The sequence below is a fragment of the Gopherus evgoodei genome, chromosome 4 (genome assembly GCF_007399415.2).
Source record: "Gopherus evgoodei ecotype Sinaloan lineage chromosome 4, rGopEvg1_v1.p, whole genome shotgun sequence".
NCBI lineage: Eukaryota > Metazoa > Chordata > Testudines > Testudinidae > Gopherus > Gopherus evgoodei.
This window is the reverse complement of record NC_044325.1, coordinates 139,966,669-139,986,608: the sequence shown is the minus strand read 5'-3', so window position 1 is coordinate 139,986,608 and position 19,940 is coordinate 139,966,669. Positions and strand designations below refer to the sequence as shown.

The 19,940-nt window shown below is 50.9% G+C and overlaps 1 protein-coding gene across 6 annotated transcripts in view; it reads right to left on the bottom strand.

Annotated features, from left to right (window-relative positions):
* Positions 1-19,940, bottom strand: part of FOXP4 (forkhead box P4) — a 142,589-nt gene that overhangs the window by 8,861 nt on the left and 113,788 nt on the right. For all 6 annotated transcript variants that reach the window (XR_004000242.1, XM_030561422.1, XM_030561421.1 and 3 more), the window contains 7 exons: positions 19,731-19,814; positions 17,857-18,058; positions 17,669-17,745; positions 15,984-16,085; positions 2,342-2,463; positions 1,396-1,462; positions 320-486 (listed from right to left, as the gene is read on the bottom strand). Coding sequence is in view for 5 of the 6 variants with exons in the window: in XM_030561422.1 (XP_030417282.1) it covers positions 320-486; positions 1,396-1,462; positions 2,342-2,463; positions 15,984-16,085; positions 17,669-17,745; positions 17,857-18,058; positions 19,731-19,814 (821 nt within the window). In the remaining variant the exon portion in view is untranslated. The remainder of the gene's footprint in view (positions 1-319; positions 487-1,395; positions 1,463-2,341; positions 2,464-15,983; positions 16,086-17,668; positions 17,746-17,856; positions 18,059-19,730; positions 19,815-19,940) is intronic.

The following is a 19,940-nucleotide window of genomic DNA, read 5'->3' as shown; positions in this document are numbered from 1 at the left end:
CAGTACCACTTTCAGTCAGAGTCCCTCAAAACTCTATGCCAGGATTCTGGCTCTGCTCATTAACTTCAGAAACAGACCTAAAGCAAAACCCTACACCCTGACCTCTCCTGGACGCAGGCATCCCAACGCTGAGTTCTGCGGCATGGGCCCCTATCGATCCACTCCCTGCTCCGCTCTGTCCTCTTGGCTTATGGCATTTCATAAAAGCTACCAATGTTTCCCCTTCCCCTGGCTTTGCATTCCCACCTTCTTCCAGCTCCTACCCATGGCGTCCATGGCTGTTATCGTGGCAGGAAAGTACCCAGGAACTGCCGCTCACCTGTACTGCTGCGGGGAAAGCCGGGGGCTGTTGCTGCCGTTGCTGTTGACTTGTTCCACGGTACTGCTCACGTCGTCGTGGCCGATGTGCAGCATGCCGCTGGTGGAGCTGGTGTTGATCATGGTGGGGCTGTTTAGGAGGGGGAAGTTGCTCTCTGCCAGGGCTGCCTGTAATAGATGGACAGATAGTGACAGCAGCACCGTGGTGACAGCGGCAGAGTGGTGCTGGCCAATTACACACGAGTTTGGGCACCGTTTGGAGAACAGCCAGATGAAGGCTACATAGCAATTGGCTACGCCATGCCCCACCTTGGCTGCCATCCATTATCAGCTGCTCCCCAACTTACCATGAGCCCAGGAAAGGGAGAACAAGACTCCGAGGGGGTCAATGTCTCTGCGATGGGCAGGACACTGGGGAGGCTAGGATGCCCAGCTTATTGGTAGGGAATCACGGGTTAGTGCGCCTGGATAACCAATCAGGGGGCTCCTGTGTTATTGATCATGGGAGAAAGGGCTCTCAAATTATTGGTATTAAAGAACTATGTGTTCAAAGGGGTTTGCGTTCGGGGGCTGCAGGGTTATGGGATGGCTGGTGTCAGGGACCCCATAAATGCAGGGCTCTCAAACTGCATTGCAGCCCAACCTCTTTCAAACAAAAATTGCTACACGACGCCGGGGGGGGTGTCAACGCTGAAGCTCAAAGGTTTCAGCCCCACGTAGCAGGGCCTGTGACCTGAGCTCCACCACTCAAGGCTGAAGTCCAAAAGCTCAGGCTTCAGCCCTGGGTCCCAGCAAGACTAACATCAGCCCTGGCGACCCCATTAAAATGGGGCCCTGACCCACAGTTTGAGAACCACTGCAATAGGGCAACATGTTAATAAACCCAATTTAGTTGGGTGGATTTGATAGCTGCACGCCACGGTTTTCTCTTGCTGAGCAAAGTTGTGGGGCTTGTGGAGCATCTTTCCTGGTTTGGTTTGGGCTGTTGTACTGCAGAATAGCTCCGGCAAGAAGGAGAGGGTCTGGCAGGAGCAGAGGACAAGCCCACGCTGTCTGCTATCCATGGAGGGGCCTTACCTGGTAGCTGGCATTAAGTGCTCCGTAACTGAGTCCAGAAATCATGTTTTTGACTAAAGTTGGACTCCTGCAAATGAGAAACAAAAAGAAGTGGCTCTTAACTCCTGGCCCAGGGAACGGCAGGATCAGAGATGGGGCTCTACTGAGGAGGGTAAAGCAATAGCAGACTCCTGGCACTTCAACTTCCCCACTGCCCTGCCCTGCCCATGGGCCCTGGGCACATGCCCTGCCGCCAGCAGAGGGAGGCAGGGAAGGAATGAAGGATGGCAATTAGATGTCTCACCATTTTACCATCTCTCCCTTGATCCATGCTGGGCTTGATCCATCCAAGCAAACCCGGATCCACTCAGGGGTTGTTCCTGCCACCCACAACTTTCAGATAAGGAAAGGGGGTTGGCTATCATTTTAAAGGACCATCTTGCAGGCCCATACCCAGCCAATAACAGCATTTCCTTTACATTTTTGTCTCCTTTCCTCCCTCCTAGGTTTCTGTCTTTTTCCTCCCTGTGTCAGTTTCTTTTCACTCCATTTCTTTACCCCTGTCGCTCTTTTCCACTCCTTAATTTTCTGGGTGCATGCCTGGGAAAGAGGGATGTACAAGGAAGGGCCGGGGGGGCTCAGTACCAAAGCCTGGGTCTGAAGACCCTCGAGCGTGTGTGTGTGTGTGTGTGTGTGTGTCTGTGTCTGTGTGTGTTCGTTCTGATCCAGATTTGACAGTTCAGGCCCATCTCAGGGTTAACAGGAAATGCTAAGGGGTGGATTGTTGAAAGAGCATGTGCTGGGTGAGGCTTCTTGTCGTGGAAATCCTGGGACGGTGCTGTGTGATGGGATTCGTCTGCCCCGTCTCCTCGCTAGTGCCCTGGAGGCAAGCTAGGATCCTGCCATCCCAGCTGAGCTCCTCACAGAGGAGGTTCTTAGGGGCAGGAGGGCAATAAGAAAAACCCACCCCGTCATCTTTGGTGGCCTTCGCTTTTGGTACTCGACTTCGTCTACCGTCCAGACGGCTCCCTTGACGTTCTCCACTCGCACAAAGCACTTGTGCAGGCTCAGGTTGTGGCGCACGGCGTTCTGCAGAGGGGACAGAAGGGAGACTCAAAGCAGATGAAAGACATGCAGCAGACACCTCTCTGCCACCCATGGCATTCCCCAGATGGCCCTACTGTCAGCCAGTATGCTCCTCTTCACCTACAGCCCTGCCCACCAGCCACCGAGCCTCCCTCAAACCCCACCTCCCATGCTGAAGGGTGACTGGCAGCGGTAGGGGTGGGGAGCTCTCAGCCAGCCACGTTCTGCTCAGCAGCTACTCAGGGAGGTCGGCCTGTGGGTGGGGGACAGAGCTACACAGTAAGAGCGACCATTGTGTAGAACCACACAGAGGCTGCTCTGGAAACAGCTCCCTCACACTTTATAAGCAGGGCATATGGCAACCTACGGCACTCGCTGACCTAGACAGTGCTACCACCGGGACTGTCCTTAGCACTGGGACGTTTGCCATCTCCGCCTGCGTGCTAGGCTGATCTGGGGGGCTTTAAGCGACAGTAGCACTGGTGAATAGTGTGACACTGACAGCCCACCAATGGAAGCCCTCCAGACACTGCTTGGCCAACGCCAGTGCAGGTGTCTCCCACGCTGCATTTCACCCCTCAGTGGGAGCAGCGGAAAGTGTTTAGTCTTCATGGCTACTTGAGGTGTTTGGGGACATTGCTTCATGCCAGTTTGCGTCTTGCCTGAGACCTGCGTGAGAGCCATCAGAGGATGCTAAATTCTAGCCATCAATGGCCTGCCCACCATAGCCCACTGCCGATTGCTGAGCGCCAAACGTGGTGCACTCCGCTGGCCTTTTGAGACAAGGAGAGTCTCATGCTGCCTCTGCCATCACTCGCTCCCTCTGCTGATGGAGAGCAGCATCCCACTCCAGGCTCCTCATGCTGACATGAGGAGTGGGCTTGGGGAAAAGACCCTACGCTATATCTCACCCCTCCAAGGCAGGCAGGAGGCACACTTTCTGATACCCTGCCCAGGGAAAGCCATCTTAGGCCCTTCTATGGCCCCTGTGACTGGCATCTCACTCTTTAATGCACTTCTCATCACATCCCTGAGAAGCAGGGCAGGGCAAGAATCCCCCTTCAGCAGGAGGGGAGCTAGGTGCACAGAGACTAATTGACCTGCCCAAAGTCAAAGTCGCACAGAAAATGAAACATCAAGCAGGGAATGGACCCAAAGTCTCCTGAGTCCCAGGCGAATGCCCTGACCACCACACTATCCTACTCAGCACTGTCCTCTATTCACATCCCTTGGGGGAATATACGATCCCCCCGCCCGCCTTAACAAAAGCACTTGCTCCATCTTACCCCAGCCAGGGAGGAGGGAGGAGAGACGGCGGGCAGGGTCCTGCAGAAGGAACCCCCACCACCCTACTTCTCTCATCTCAGCCAACCAGCCTGGGGATATAACAGCCTCGTGCCCCCCTACATCCTTTCCCTTCCCAAGGCTCAGCAACCTCGATCCTGTGAGACTGCTCAGTGCTCTCAGCTCCCACTTGCACCAACAGGAGCCGAGAGTGCTCAGCTGGTGGCAAGCTGGGGCCCTCCACGAGTCTCGGCTCGGCCAAATCTTGAGCCATTGGCGGGAGGCGGAGGGAAAGGAGAGGCAGACGGGGACAGGGAAGGGATGAGCTGTATCAGAAAGGCACACGAGATGCAGTCGTCACTTTCTTAGCTTGGAGACACTCGGCAAAACGGCTTTTCTTTTTTCCCCCTTTTTAACTCCCTTCCTTCCCTTTTTTTCTTTCCGTCACCCATCTTTACATTTCTAAATGTAAAATAAAGAGACACACACGTAGGCAGACAGCACAGCCCCGAGAGACACTGGCTCCCCCTTTCCCCTTCCAACTCCCTGCCATTTGCTACTGCCCCTATTTCATTACCAATTTTAATTTGCCTCTAATTAAATCCTGTGTATTTTTCCGACTCACTTGCTAATCCATGAGGGAGGCAGGAGGCTGGAGTGGAATCTCTCCGAGCTATAATTACAAAGGGCCTAATCACGCCGGGACTCTGCCTTTGAATAAATTTCCTTGCATTAAGGTTCTCAGATTCTCTGCCTTGCAAATGAGAATGACCCCAATTTCAGGAAGTTGGCCTCAGAGGGTTTTTTTTTTTTATTTCGAGTCCTGATTCGTGATGAGAGACTAATTCGTTACGCTAAAACATTAACAGCAATTTAAAAGGTCGAACGGGGGCCGTATAAACAAAGGAGCCAGCCAAGACAACATGGCAAAAGGAGAGACAGGGACAGGGACCAAAACCTCCTCACTGGAAAGTGTTACAGTTCCTGAAAACTCATCCAATTGGACTGTTTCCTCCTCTTTGGCTTCGAAAAAACAAACAAAAAAACAAACAAAAAAAGTGCGACTCCTCCCCAAGCCCTGAACAAAAACATCCAGTGTGGATGCTGGGTCAGCAGCCTCTCTGCAATTAGTCTTATTTCCAGTGCGGCACTGTCTGGAGGTTCCAACTGAGATCAGGGCTTCACGGTGCTCGGCACTGGACACACAACCAGCGAGAGACAGGGCCTGCCTCAAAACAGATAAGGCATGGGACAGGGGAAGGATTACTCCCTCTGCTTTACAGATGGGGAACTGAGGCACAGAGAGATTAAGAGTAACACTCTTAAAAGCATGGGGTATGTTTCTACTGTGTTTTAAAATCTGTGCCAGCGAGTGTCCACAGACTTGGTCTCACAGGGCTCACACTACAGCACTAGAAACAGCTGTACAGACAGTGGGGCTTGGCCTCTGAAGCCTTGGAAGGGGTTACAAGAGACTACACAGCTGTTTTTTAGTGCTCTGTTGACCTGGGCTTGGAGACTTGCTGCTGCAGGTTTTAAAGTGTAGCGTAGACGTACCCCTAATGAGCCAACAACCTTTCCCTTTGGAAAATCAGACTTAGGCTCTTAGGAGAAAGTTAGTGGGACTTAAGTTTCTTGGCAACCTTTGCAAGTGCAGCTTAGGCTCCAAAGTCACTTTGGGTAAAGTATTCAGAAGTGCCTAAGTGCCTAGCCCAAGGTCACGCAGGGAGTCACAAGAAATCAAACCCAGATCCCGGTCCAGTGCCTTAGCCACAAGCTCACCTATCTCTACAGAGGTGCACAGAATGATCCATGCTCCTTCCCCATCCCCTTCTGCAGCTGTGCCAACATGCATAGCAGATGGCCCCCACTGGTGCCTCTCAGGTCCTGTACCGCTGCTCCCACAAACAGGGGGCACATGCAGCAAGCCAGTGGCCACCGGAAAAGAAAAGTTCTGCCATTCTCATCAGAACAAATCTGGCAGGGAATGAGAGAGATTTTTTCACTAGGATTCCTCACCCATGTCCCTACAGACACTAAGCAAGGGGCTTGATAGGCCCTGAGCTCCTGCAGCGAGCCAAGGTCCCCCTACTGGTTCAGGAGCCCCAAGATGTCGCTTTGGGAACCTCTTGCCCTCAGCTCTTCGGTACAGCAGCATCTCCCACTGACAGAGACTTTGACAAGAGGAGTTTGGGTTTCTTGTCTCAGGGCTTGGATGCTTGGAGGTGGATTTTTTACCCTTAAGGCGTCAACTGGCAGATGGGATCTGCTCTGGATCCCACTGCCCTTCAACCTGTGCCCTCTGGCTAGCAAACAGAGCTCCTCCTTTAGCACACAGCAGAATGAATAAATCTCCTAGACAGCTCCCACCTCCTCCCTTCCTGTGTGTATTTGGGATTCCTCCTTCAAACAAAGACCAGATTAAAGGAGGGAGGCACAGCAAGGCCACAACCCTTATTAAAAAATAATACCCCAGCACTGTACAGTAATGACTCTGTAACCCAAATGTAAGCAGCATCCCACCATTACTGTACAATGTTGTCATGGGCGTGTGTATATACATTAATAGAGGCACGAAGTGGGAGGAAAATTAATCAAAATCATTCAGAGGGCCAGGCTGCGGGGAGAGGGTTTAAGAACTGAATGGAAAATAAAAGGATTTTGTTTTGTTTTTTTAAAATGTAATTTATGTAATTTAACAGAGAATTCTCTTCCTTGCTGTGGAATTCGACAGGAGGGTTCAAAGTATCTCCAGAAAGGATTGCATTCCCCATTCAGTGTGGTGGGGATTCTAGGGTAGAACCCGAGCGCAGATTCATCCCGACTGACTTCAACAGGGGCTTTTCCATAAAGGAAATTCTGCTCTGAGGGATGCAGATGTAAATCCACGCAAATCAAAAGTACCCAGGTCGCTGGCTGAGAGTTGAATGGTGCCTAGGGATCCTACCTGAGATTAGGGCCCCATGGTGCTAGGTGCTGTACAAACACATAAGGTACGTACAAAAAACCCCACTGCAGCCAGTCTTAGAACCTGCGTCAACTGATTTGGCCTCATGAGGCTCACGCTTATGGGCTAAAAATAGTACAGTAGAGGATGGGTTTGGGCTGACGCCTGGGCTCTCGGACTCACCTACTCCCATCATTAGATTTCAGAGCCTGGGCTCCAGCCTGAGCCTGTACATTGAAATATGAGCACAGGTCTGAATCAGCTGATCTGGGCTCTAAGATCCACTGATGTGGGTGGTTTTTTTAAAGCGTAAACACACCCATAGCAAGAGACAGTCCCTGCCCCAAAGGGGCTACAACCTAATCAGAGGCGGCAGAGTAAGGACAGGACAGAGACACAGAAACGAGACAGGATATGGTCAGCAGCAAAGCTAGGATTAGAAACCAGCTTTCCTGAGTCCCAGGCCAGTGTCCTAGCCACTAGACCAGCTTAGTTCTCAACAAACAGCTTCTCAGACAGTGACTTGCATGCAAATACATTTCAATGCAAAACCCTACAGGTAGGAATGATGTGACCCCTCCATGAACCAGTAGATCCTCTCTCACTGGAAAGCTGGAGCTCCCTTTTGTCTTCCACTGGACAAGGATCCAGATCCCATCACCTATAACGCTGCATTTCAGTGCATAGCCCAGTGTCAGGGCTTGCCTGAATGGGCTCTTATAGACTATGTCTACACTGCAGCACACATAGGCAGATCCAACCTAGCTTTGATCGAGCTCGCTCGCTCCAAATAGAAATGAAGGTGCAGCAGCATGGGCACTGGCATGGGGTAGCTGCCGGAGTACAAGCCCAACCGATACGAGCTAGCACATGACATTGTGGCGTCTCCGCTAGCCCTCTAAATTAGGTCAGACAACCCTAGCTCGGAGATGCCTACACATACTGCAATCACACCTCTAGACTATAGAGTAGACAGACCCCCAGTGGCCATTCTAACACACGGTGCTGCAGGCCAAGAGAGCAATAACCCCTTGGAAGTGCATGGCCCGGAGTCTTAACAGTTTTCTTGTGAAATGGACATTGGGACAGGTGGGGAAAGCCACGTTGAGATATAAAATCAACCTGGGCATTTTATTGGCGGGGTCTGACATTGCCAGATCCAGGATACTACAAGAGCTTAAAACCCGCAGTGTTTCGAGTGGACTCAGCATGTGGTAAGGTCACACGCCTGCTTAGCCGGGCTGGTGTTGGGGGGCTGTTGGTGGGGGATGGGAGAGAGAGAGGTCTCTCCCACCTGTCTCAGATATTCTGCTCTCAGGCCGCCTCCTTGCCTTATTTTAAGGTGGCTTTTGCATTTCAACAGAGTATTTATTTAGTGCCAGACTTGGCTGCTCTGTTTGCCTCTCGTCTTTGTCTTGTCTAATGATGTTTGCTTTATGTCCCGGCCCTGCTTTCCCTCTCAACCTGTCCCCACCCCATCGTGCTGGGGATTTCTCTGCTGTTGCAGCTACATGCGCGGTCACGCTAACACATGCCACTACCCCTTCCTCTCCTCTCACTTCCTTCCTTCCTTCTCTGTGCGCTGTGCGCTTGCCCGGCGCCTCCTACCTGCTGATCAGCTGGGATTCTAGGAAGGAGGTGAAATGTCAGAGCTGATTGAGAAACCATGATTGGTTGTTTTTTGGGGGTCGGGGGGAATTTAAGGGTTTATTATTATAATTTTTCAGCTTCAAAACGAGTTTTTTGCTTTTAAAGCCTAAGACTTTTTCCCCGTATCTCCCCTCCCCCACTTCTGACCCCTGTTCTTTTCAGGGGCAAAATGGAAAAAGGAAGACAGCAAAAAGGAAGAGAAAAAGAGACAAAAAGGGGTGAAGATCCCTTCTAAACTGGAACATTTCAGTTTTTCCCTTCCAAAATATTGAAACTATTAAGTTTTCTGCAAAACATTTCATGGGGATGAGGGGGAAGAAGGGAGAGGGAGGAGGAGAAATGGACAGTTTTTCCATCCTCAGATGTTTTAGAATGAAAAATTTTGGCCAGTTCTGCTAAATTGTCATGTTTCTGTTTTACAGATGGGGAAACTGAGGCAGCCAGGGGCAGCAGAACATTCCCAGAGTTAGGACTAGAACCTGGGTGTTCTGACTCCCAGTCTCCCATGCTTTAAACTCTGGACATTATTCCTGACTCTGGGAGAGGAGGAGAATCTAGATGTGCTGACTCCCAGTCCCTTGTTCTAACCATTGTTCACTCCCTGTGAACGGTGCCAGGTTCTAAGGAGAGCGACAGGTGCAAAAGTGCTGTTGTCCCAAGATGGAAACAATCTGCCAGCTTGGAGGGTGCGATTGCACCAAGGGGCGAGATCCCAAATGCGACTTGTGTGGGGCAGCGTTGGCAGAAGTGCTCATACACAGAGCTGGCCTGGCATGCAAAGAGCTGTTCCCCTGCAAGTGCAATGCTCCACATGAGCCATTAGGAGGAGTCGATGACTGGTGCAGGAAACTCACGGAGCTGTTCAAACAACTGGAGTCCTTCCCGGGCTTGTTTCACTGACCTGGTTAATGCTACAGCTCACTCGCTGTGCACTGGAGGGGAATTAAAGGGTTAGGCTAAACAGGGGGCACATTTCTCCTTTTCACAGGAGGGGGATACCCCTCTCCTCCCATTGCCCGAGAGCTATGTTCTTGGTACACCTGGCACAAGGGCTGGGACGGACTGGCCATGCACAAAGGCCTAATTGAGCAGAAGCAATTAACTTGCGAACACCTTATCTCCAACGGGGGTGGGTTCTAAATCCACACTACTGTACCATAGGATGACCAGACAGCAAATGTGAAAAATCAGGACAGGGAGTGGGGGCGGGGTAATAGGAGCCTATATAAGAAAAAGACCCCAAAATAAGGACTGTCCCAAAAAATCAGGACATCTGGTCACCCTACCGCACCAGGCTGAATTCTCTAGGTTGTCAGATCCTGACGAGCAGGTGGATGAGGTGAAGTGGGAAGAGAACAGAGAAAAGTTCAAGTGATAACAAAGGAAACAGAGGGGGAGAGAGAGTGAGGTGTGTGCAGATGGAGAGATGAGGAGTGGGGACGACTGAACAAAGGAGAACTGGAACCCTAATCCCTAGTCTAGTGAGCAGGGTAGCACCAGCCCTTGTGCCCCTTGAAAGGGGACTAACTGTTGAAACAAGCCCTCTGTGATGTACTGTCACAGCCTAAAACAGTCAATGGTAGCTCAGAAGATTTCAGGACAGCTTAGCTCAGGCCCTGCAGCCCCAATGAAGGGCCCTGTAAATTTGCTTTGTCAGCCCAAGACATCACAACTTCCTGAAAGCTGAACTGTGATGTAGGGCGCCCATCCTGCAGGACACGCACACAGGGGGTGGCCTAGGCTCTGCCTTCCCTGCCTTGACACCATTATTCGTGGTCAGTCAGCCAGGCACAAGCGCCACATTCCAGCAACAAACCCGCCAATTTGGGAAAGGGGACGCTTGTCAGCTAGTTTTGGGCCTGGCCTTTTGATTTCATTTTAATAAAAGAGAGAGAGAGATGTACAAAACTTTCTGGGAAAGGCTTCCAACCCTTTTTCTTTCAGTAAAATTCTACAACCTGTGCAAGGCGGGAGGTCAGATTAGACAATCACAATGGGCCAGATTCTCACCTGATGTAAATCAGCATCACTCTGCTGAAGTCAGCGGAGCCGCACCGACCTATGCCAGCTAAGGAATGGACCTTTTAATCCTGCAGGTGCCAAGTGATCTGGTGCACACCTCTGATATTGCCTGAAGTCCTCAGGTTGCCAGAAATCAGATTCAAGGGACTAGGGCGTATGGCACGGAAACATCCCTGATCTTGGTCACTGATCTGGTGATGGACTAAGACCAGATGTCCATGCCAACTGGCCAGCTGCCTTTCAGTCTGTTTCATCTCTTGGGTATCGTTAATTCATCTGCAAACTCTTTTCGTCTCAGAGATTGGGGCAGGATTGAGGGGAATCCATATCAAACGACATTTGTTTGACTTGTAAAAATCATGCTTTTAGAAAAATATATAAAATGCACATGTGCCTGGGAGATTCCCTTGACAATAGATTATTCGAAATAAAAAACAATCAAGGCAGGAAGTGAAATTAACCAAACTAATCTGCACTATCCCAGCCACGAGCATGAAAAGTAAAATGGAACAAATAGTTGAAAGGGAGAGAGCCTATTAAAATACTTTCAGTCTGAATGGTATGAAGGATGGAAGATATTTTTGTTCACGGTGCACAGATAAATAGGTATAAAAGATTAATAATAGATGTTAGAAGCCTGTTATAGACATGAGTAATATCTGTTCTAGACGTCTGGAAGCATGTCAGCAAATGGTGTTATAAGCAGGGCTGGTCGAAAGTTTTCTGTTGACACTGTTCTCCAGTGGAAAATTGGGTTTTTGATAGAGAGAGAGAGAGTGTGAGTGAGTGTGTGTGTGTGTGTGCGTGTGAGAGCGAGCATCTGCTTTCGCCAGAAAATTCAAATTTGTGTTTAAAAAGAAAAACACATCTGCCTAAAAACTGAAATATTTTGATTTAGAAATGACACCACAGTTGCGCAACTCCCATGATGCACTGCCGCCTTTGCCCCTGAGGGAATGCAGTAGTGCATCATGGGAGAGGCAGTTCAGCTAGGGACTCTGGCCTATAGAGGAGAATGGGGGCATGAGACATTTGAACTACAAATCCCATGAGATGCTGTGGCGGCACTTCAGAATCAAAAAAATTTTTTCCAATGAAAAGTCAAAATTTTCCAGAGAGAAAAAAAACCACTGTGATAAGCTCTAGTCAAACCATGGTTATAAGTGACTTATTGAGCTGTTGAAATCTATAATAATTGATTAAAACATCTAGTAATCATTTATTAGACCTTCAGGAATGCATCATTAGTATAAAAAGTATGATCCTAAAAGATGTTATTTGAATCACAGATATTTCTTTTAAGTTTTATATTCATAGTGCCCCTCTAAGTGCTTTGATCCATGTTACTTTGAGTTAGAGCGAGTTGAATTGTGTTGTGTTACAAATTGATACATAACAGGGAAAAAACTCTGGCCTGGCAGGTGGATGGAGTAGATGCTACTTAATAGACATTTTTCTGTCTCTGTCATCTCAGATTTTATAAATTCCTAAACAAACAAGACTGGAAATCTTTCCCAAGCTCACATTTTGTCCTCAAACAGATCAGCTATTCACCTCTGTCTGTGGATGGAGCTCAGAGCAATTAGGAGTGAATTGCCAGCGTCAATGCTTTCCAAGGTGCTTTGCAGCAAGGCGGTACTGTGCTGGGAGCTGGCATCAGCGGGGAATGGGGAGCCCTTACTGATCTCAATACTGTGCGGGTGTCTAAAGAACAGTAACAGTGAACTTGAAAACCAAAGCGACAGCTCCTCATATAGATTGTGAGTGCTTGTTCTACTGCAACATGAACAAGTCTCTCTCATTAATTTTTCCCATTATGGCAGTGCCTAGATGTTTCAAATTTGAGATTGGGGTCAAATTTTGCTAGGCGCTGCAACCACACATAGTACAGGACAGTCCCTGCCCCGGACACCTCCCAATTGAAATAGACATGGCAGATGAAGAATGGATTATTAAACACATTTTACAGGTGGGGAACTGGGGCCCAAATGGATTACCTCCATGCCCAAGGTCACACGGAGTCTGTGTTAGAGCTGGGAACTGCACTCAGTTCTCCCGAATCCCTATCTAGTGCTTTAACCATTGAACCATCCGTTCTCTTTTTATACCCTTGAACAGCTTCCTATACAAACCATCACTAGCCAGCGGTACAACCAGCAGCAAACTATTCATTATAAGAAGCACATGCCAACTAAGGGTGAGCGAATTGGATTGGCTAAAATAAGAAGCCCCCACCAGCCGAACCCTCTTTTGAGCTTTAATATTCCCACACCCTGAACTTCTGAGCTCCAGAGCTGGAAGCAATGAAAGCTGCAAGAGAGACGGCTCTGATGGGGCTTCTGAGCTGGTGGGAAGTACCAACCCCAGCCCAAGAACCACCTACTTGAGCAATTCCCCGCCTGGTGTCATTCAAAGCTGGGATAATTCACCCATACTTCTGGGCACTGCTCTGAAACAAACCTTCTGAGCTTTGTACTAATCGAGGTCCGCTTAAGGTCATGCTGCCCAGGGCACAGAGAAGCCAGCTTGGTGACTTGCTCACGCCCACTTGCATTGGCATAGGATGCCATTAGGAGCATTTGACTTGGGTTGTAAATTCTTTGGGTCAGGGACTGTCCTTGTTACACAATATCTAGTGCAGTGAAGTCCTGGTACAAATAATACAAGGAAGCAATGGTAATAATAAAAGCACCCAAAAGTGGATGAGGACCATCAGTGAGGGAAGGAGCAGAGAAGGATCAAGCCATAAAGGGTGAGGGGGATGGATGGGTGAAAACTAAAAGAGCCACAGCCCTGAACATGGAGGTTTGCTAGGCTTTAGAGGCTTGTGCGGGGAGGTCTTCCAGCGCCAAAAGCTCCCCAGCATTCAGTTTCACAGGCACTAGCAATACTAGCCTGAGTAATGTGACTATCCCACTGGACTGGGGTCAGGTCCACTGAGAGGACAGGATACCTGGGTCCCATCCCCGGCTCTGCCGCTGACCTGCTGCGTGACCTCGGCCAAGTCACTTCTTCCCCTCTCTGTGCCTCTGTCTCCTCGTGTTGTATTCAGATTGTAAACTCTTTGGCAGGAGGGGCTGCTTCTCACTACGGCTATGTACAGCACCAAGCATAAGAGGCTCTGATTTAGCCGGGGTCTCAAAGCACTACCGCAAGACAAAGACCATTCTGGGGCTTGCAGGTGAGTCAGGGATTCCAGACTCCACTGGAAAAAATTCCCTTCAGTTTATCCCCCTCTGCCTCTTCCTCTCAGTTCAGTTAATAGGCAGTGGGCTGGGCTGAGCTCTTATCAGGGTTTGAGGCTACACAATGACTCTGGCTTCCCGTCTGAGGGAGTGATTGCATCAGGGTCTGCCTGTGACACTGGTCGAATGATGTCATGTCTGGAAGATGGGACGGGGGTTGGAGGGGGGGTGCTGACTGAAAAGCAGCAGTGCCCAGCAGCAGGAATGTGACCCCTGCCCCTTCCCCATTGGAGATGGCGCTCCCCCGGCCCTTCCCTGCAGCCTTCCCATGAGAGTCTCTCCAGATCTAGACCAGAACCATTGAATGGAAAAGGTGCCAAGAAGGAGTGGAGCCTGAATAACAGAGGGGAACTGCAGGCCCATAGGGTCAACTTCAGTACTAGGGTAAGTGGGTGCAAATTTACTGATGTCCCGGGGTTAATCCTGCATGCACCTGGAAGCTCAGGTTTTGGGGGCTCTAGGCTTCTACGGAGACTCGACTTCCATGGCATGTAAAGATCACAGCCCCATTGCCCTGCCTGGGGAACCCTGCCTCATCCTGGTGCCATGAATCCCAACAAACAGGGAGGGGAGGCTGAGTGGCCCCAACTGACCTCAGGACTCCATTGTGCAAGGCACTGTATATGCACAGTAAGAGAGAGCCCCTCCGCCCCAAAGAACTTACAGTCTGAGCAGGGTGGGAGAGAGGAAGGACTGGTAGCCTCACTTGACAGAGGGAACACTGAGGCAAAGAGAGATGAAGTGACTTGCACAAGGTCCCGGAGGCAGTCTGTGGCAGAGCCGCGAGCTGAAGCCAGGTCTGCAGAGCCCCATGCCAGTGCCTGACCGGTAACACCAGCCTCTCTCTCAGAACAAGCCCGACATTTCACCCGCTTCTTTGCCAAGGTGAAAGACAGACGGCAGCCAGCTCACACAGAACCTCATCCCCTCAGATGAGAATTGGTACCCTAGCAAGAGCCGTGGTGGCTCTGGAGACTTTTACAGCTTGGTTGAGGCATCTTTATTTGCAACAAGACACCAGCCCCCGGGTTATCATTAACCTTCTATTTCTAGAGTCTAACTATTTTTTTTTATTAATACCCTTCTCCTGTACCCAAGATGTGCAGGTTTAGCTCCAGACCTAGTTCCTGAGCCTTTTTAAGGGAGCTGCTCACTTCTGCATGATGCCCTGGGGGGGCTGAACAGCCCCTACCTGAGCACAAACCCTAGCGAGCAGCCATTCACATCCGACCTTCCCTGGAGTTTGAGGACACATGCGGTGGAGGGAGAGATAAATGCTTAGAAAAAAAGAAGAGTTTGATTTTTGCAGCGGAACTGAGCACTTGGGGCTCCCGCTGATTTCATTAAGAAATGCAGGTGCTCAGTCTCCCTGCAGATCAGTTTGTCACTACTCAAGATGCTACAGACAGAGGCATTGCAGGAAGCCCTAAGACAGACAGAGAGGTAAGCTAGGTGCTCACAGACTAGCTGCTCCATAATCCCTTTCGGAAACCCCGCAATCCACCACCCCAACTCTCCTCCGCCTGGGGGCACCCTGGTACACACCATCCAGTGGCCCACAAAACAGGTGCAGCTCAACAGAGTTCTGTCTTTATACAAGGCCAGACAACGAAAAGCCAACTCTGCCAGCTGCCCAGTTGAGCCCATCTCTCTGGCACGTAGGGTGTTTGCCTCCTTGATGGATGCATGGGAAGTTCTGCAGGGTGGTTTTGCCCTGTAACAAGGGTGAGCGGACACATCCTGGTGCACTTGGAAATGGCAATTTCTCTATTACCCGCGGGAACAAGGGGACATTTGCTCCTGTGCACCACTTAAATCCTAGGGCTTCAGAGGGACCCCATGGCTCACAGGCCTCATGCTGTGAGGAGAACTGTATCTACCCCGAGTCATGCTCTGACTGCTCAGGGAAACATAACAGCATCCTTCCACTCACTCCTGCCATCCCCAGCTCTTGGCTTAGACTGATGGACCTGTCTGTGTTATGGCTTTACATGGTACCGCTGGGCAATGCAACAAGGTTGTGAGAATGCCACCAACGGGACAACATTATCAGACAGCGATTCGCTGGGGATGGAGCAACTCAGGGACAGCTCAAAGCTGTTCTTGGATGTATGGCTCAGCTAAAACTGCAGAAAATGCCCCCCACCCCCCAAAAGACTCCATATTCCAATGTCGAGAAGCCACCAAAAGGCAGGAGTCAGAGGGAAAAGTACTTCTCCTGGATGCATACACAGCTGCCCTTTGTAGCTGTGATCTGGAGCCCACTAATAAAAGCCATCCCGGCAGCAGACCCTGCCATGTACTGCCAGTGCCCCGAGCGAGTTCTGCAGCTGATGGAGAGGAGGTGAAGAACGAAATCCCAGGCGGGGCTTTACCTTCCAGGTGGCGGTGTTCCTCCTGAAGTAGGCAAACATCCGCGTGAACCAGTTGTAGATTTCATTCAACGTTAGCTGCCTGTCTGGGGTCTCCAGGATAGCCTGGAATTCAGAGGGGAGGGGGAACCCAAACCAATTACTTATGAAGCATCAATCCCAAGAGTCTGTATCACTGATTGCGCCTGCCAACCATGATAGGTGAGCTGCAGAAGAGCCAGAGGTTCTGTCTGGATCACGAAGGGGCTCACCCATAGATCTCAAAGCTCACAAGCCTTGCTATTTGGATGCAGAGGGAGCGTCATGCCTCGGGGCATGCAGCAGTTCGGTGGTGGTCTCCTGACTCCTAGCCCAGTGCCCTACCCACTAGACCGTGCTGCCAAAAAAGATTGTATGCGCCGAACCAACTATATAACTCCAGAGAAATCTCAGCTAATCTTGCTGTCCAAAAAAGAGTTAAATGGATTACAGTGGCAGAAATCACCCTTCCAAATGAACCTTGCCTGTGTCAGGCACGGGCTTTTGAAGACACCCACCCCCCCTGAGCCAAAGAGCCAGCGGCAACTCCAGGCACCAGCGCTCCAAGCCCTGCAAGGGCGGTAGTGGGAAGTAGGGGCAGTGGGAAGCGAGGGCGGCAGTCAGACAGTTTTCGGCAGCTTGCCTGCAGGGGGTCTGCCGGTCCCATGAATTCAGTGGCAATACGGCGGCAAGTACACCGAATCCGTGAGACCAGGGACCTTCTGCAGGCAAGCTGCCGAAGGCTGCCTGACTGCCGTGCTTGGGGCGGCAAAAAAGCCAGAGCCACCCCTGTAAAGAGCAAACAACAGGAGTGCTCCGATTTGTATTTCTTCATAAGCATATTTGCATATGCAAATCAAAGGCTCACACATTTGATCCATGGGGCTGGAGGGGTTGAGAGAGGCTGATAGAGTGGCACAGACTATACCTGACACCTCAGAGTCTGTCCTTGGGTTTGTTCCATGCTGCCTGTGCTCCACATAAATGGCCAGACAGCACAGGGCCACTGGCAGGGATGCTGAGCCCCTCTATGCCCTGTCTCTCCTGGATTTTAAGGTGATGGCTGATGACCCTGGAGACTGGGCTTCCCCAATTATCCACAGAGCAAATATAGCACATGCAAGGCTGGCCTCCCCTCCAACACTGCATCAGGACGGATCAACACTATGGATGAAGAGGGGATCTTCACCCTCACGGACCAGTTCTTGGGCTTCTCTGATGAGAGCCACAATAAAAGGGGGCAACCAGTGTTCAGTGCTGTTGGTGAGGCAGATGCCCACCCACTGGGAACCCACTTCGCAGAAGCAGGTCTTTAAATGCACCATCATTTTTGTGAAATAAATATTACTATGAACAATTTACACAACTGAAGTGCCTTTTCCCTGAGGATCACCAAGTCATCTGCACACAACCAGAGCAATGGAACTACACCCGTTTACAGCAGCTGAGGATCTGGCCTCCTAAGGAATTAAATCTCTCTGTGCTTCCCTGTGGAGTTGTTATCCTGATTTGCTAACTAGGGCCCCAGAGATCACAAAGCAAGTCGGTGGCAGAGCTGGGGATGGAACCCGGGGTCTGGACTCCCAGTTCTCAGCTCTGATCACAAACAGCCTACCGCATCAGGACATAGCTGCCTTCACAGCCCCCTGGAGCTGGTGGAGGTTCCTCACCTGCCGGATAAGTGAGGCATACGTGAAGGGCGGCCGGACGTCTGTGTTTTTGTAAAACTCGTGATTCTGTGCAAGCTCTGGGGGGGATAGAGGGGCGGGGAGAGAGAGAGAGAGAGAGAATATGAAGGAACCGAATCTAGTAACTCATACCACATGAGCATCAATGACCCACCCACCGCCGCTCTTACCTGAAGATATTGGGGGGCAGAATTTTTCGGGGTTTCTCCTGCGAATGGCCCCCATGGTCTGTAAGGTGGAGGAGCTGATGACGGATGGGCCCTGCCGCAAGGGAGTGATGGGGGCGGTGGCGGAGGTAGGGGGATGAGGTAAGCCATCTGGAAAGGTATCTGAAGTGCTCTTGGAGAGGGTGGCGCTTGAGACCAGGTTCAGCTGCACAGACAGGGGCGGAAGAAATTGAGAGCAGTTGGGAACGGACATGGAGATGGTCTTAGGTAGGGAGAGTGACTCGGTTCCACGCTGTGAAACACGGAAGAGCGCACAGGGCCCTCTGACCCAAGGGGATGGGCACTAAAGGAGGATCTCACGGATCCTGCAGGAAAACTTTATCAACACATTACAGCTCCAAATGGGCCTGACCCAGCTCCCATCGCAGTGACTGGAAAGGCCCCCTACGGGCTTCAGTACAATTTGGATCCAGCCCTGAGTATCTTAATCCTGAAGCACTTTGCAAGCCGACATACCAACTACACACAGGGACCACTTCACCCCCTGCTGAAATGCAGCCAGCTCTGGGATGAGACTGTGGGCAGCTGCTGAACAGGACAGGAAGTGAAGCATTATGCGCAGGAAGCAGAGAATCCTGCCTCTCACTGAAACTGCAGGTGGAATTCAGGAGTAATCACCCCAGCATGGTTGGCGTCAAGCCCTTGGAGTTAGCGCTCACCTTAGAGAGGGCACTGCTAAACATCACACGGGGCAACTCAGAAGGAAAGCTGATACCTGAGTCATCAGGACTTACTCTCTGCAGCACATAGGGGTTCCTTAGGGCTGTCTGACCCAGGTACTGCCCAGGCCCTTGTGAGAACTGAGCTAGGAGCTGGCGAGGGATCAGGTACCGAGATTTTAAGGGCACTGCGTATGGTTTGCGGGGGATAGGTGCAACGATCCCAATTTCTGGCTTGGAATTTTGTTCAGTGAGCTCTTTACTGGGACAGGGGAGGAGGCACTGATGGGGATACATTTGCTCATGCCCCTAGCCAGGTTCACTACTGAACAGGAGCAGAAGGACCTGGGGATGCAGAGAAAAGCCATGAAGATACGGGGAGAGCAGGCGACCGACAGAGAGAGGAAGGCCACCCTTCCAATGAAAAAAACTCCTTCAGGAGGACGGGGGGATGACACCAAGCAGGAGGGAGCAGGCAGGGGGGAGGCCAGCATTCCCCGGAGCCTCCTTAACACAGAGGATGTCAGCACCTGGGCTCTTCATGAGCCATGCCCTGCTAAGCACTGGATGTCTAGTAAGGGGAGCACTGGATGTCTAGTAAGGGGAGCAGCATGGACCACAGCCAAGCCCAGACCTCTAGGGCGGAGATAACCAGAAGCAGATCACTCGGGGGTCATCACTACAAGGATGCCATAACCGGGCTTGAGACACTGAGTACATCGCAAAGAGTTCTGTGGCGCCTTACAGATGAACAGACGTATTGGAGCATGAGCTTTCCTGGGTGAATACACGTATCCAACGAAGTGGGTATTCACCCACGAAAGCTCATGCTCCAATACGTTTGATAGTCTATAAGATGCCACAGGACTGTTTGCCACTTTTACAGATCCAGACTAACACAGCTACCCCTCTGATATTTGAGTACGTCGGTGACCCTGCCCAGCCTGGTTTGCTATTGTGGCCGCAACAGGGATATGGTTTGCATAGCTTGGCTCAAACCTCTGGGCGAAGCAAGAGAGGAAAGTGGTGATAAGACATTGGGAATGGGCTTTGAAAGAGCTGGACAGGGATGGGCAGACAGATAGGAGGGGGGAGGCACTGAGAAGGAGGAAACTTGAGGGGATGAGAGGCAGATGAGTATGGCAGGCTGGTGCTTACAGGTTGACTGAACGGCTTCGGCTCCGAAGGTCTCATATGGAGGTGGGCCATCATTGCCTGGAGACGCTCGCTTTCTTTCGCCAGCTGTGGGGCGAAGCAGGAGGGAAAAGGTTACTTGTCGCCGCAGGATAACTCCCAGGGCTATCTAGCACCCAACTTCCCAGGGAGCGCTCGCTGAAACGCGCTTTTGCTGCAAGCTTCCTTAAGCTC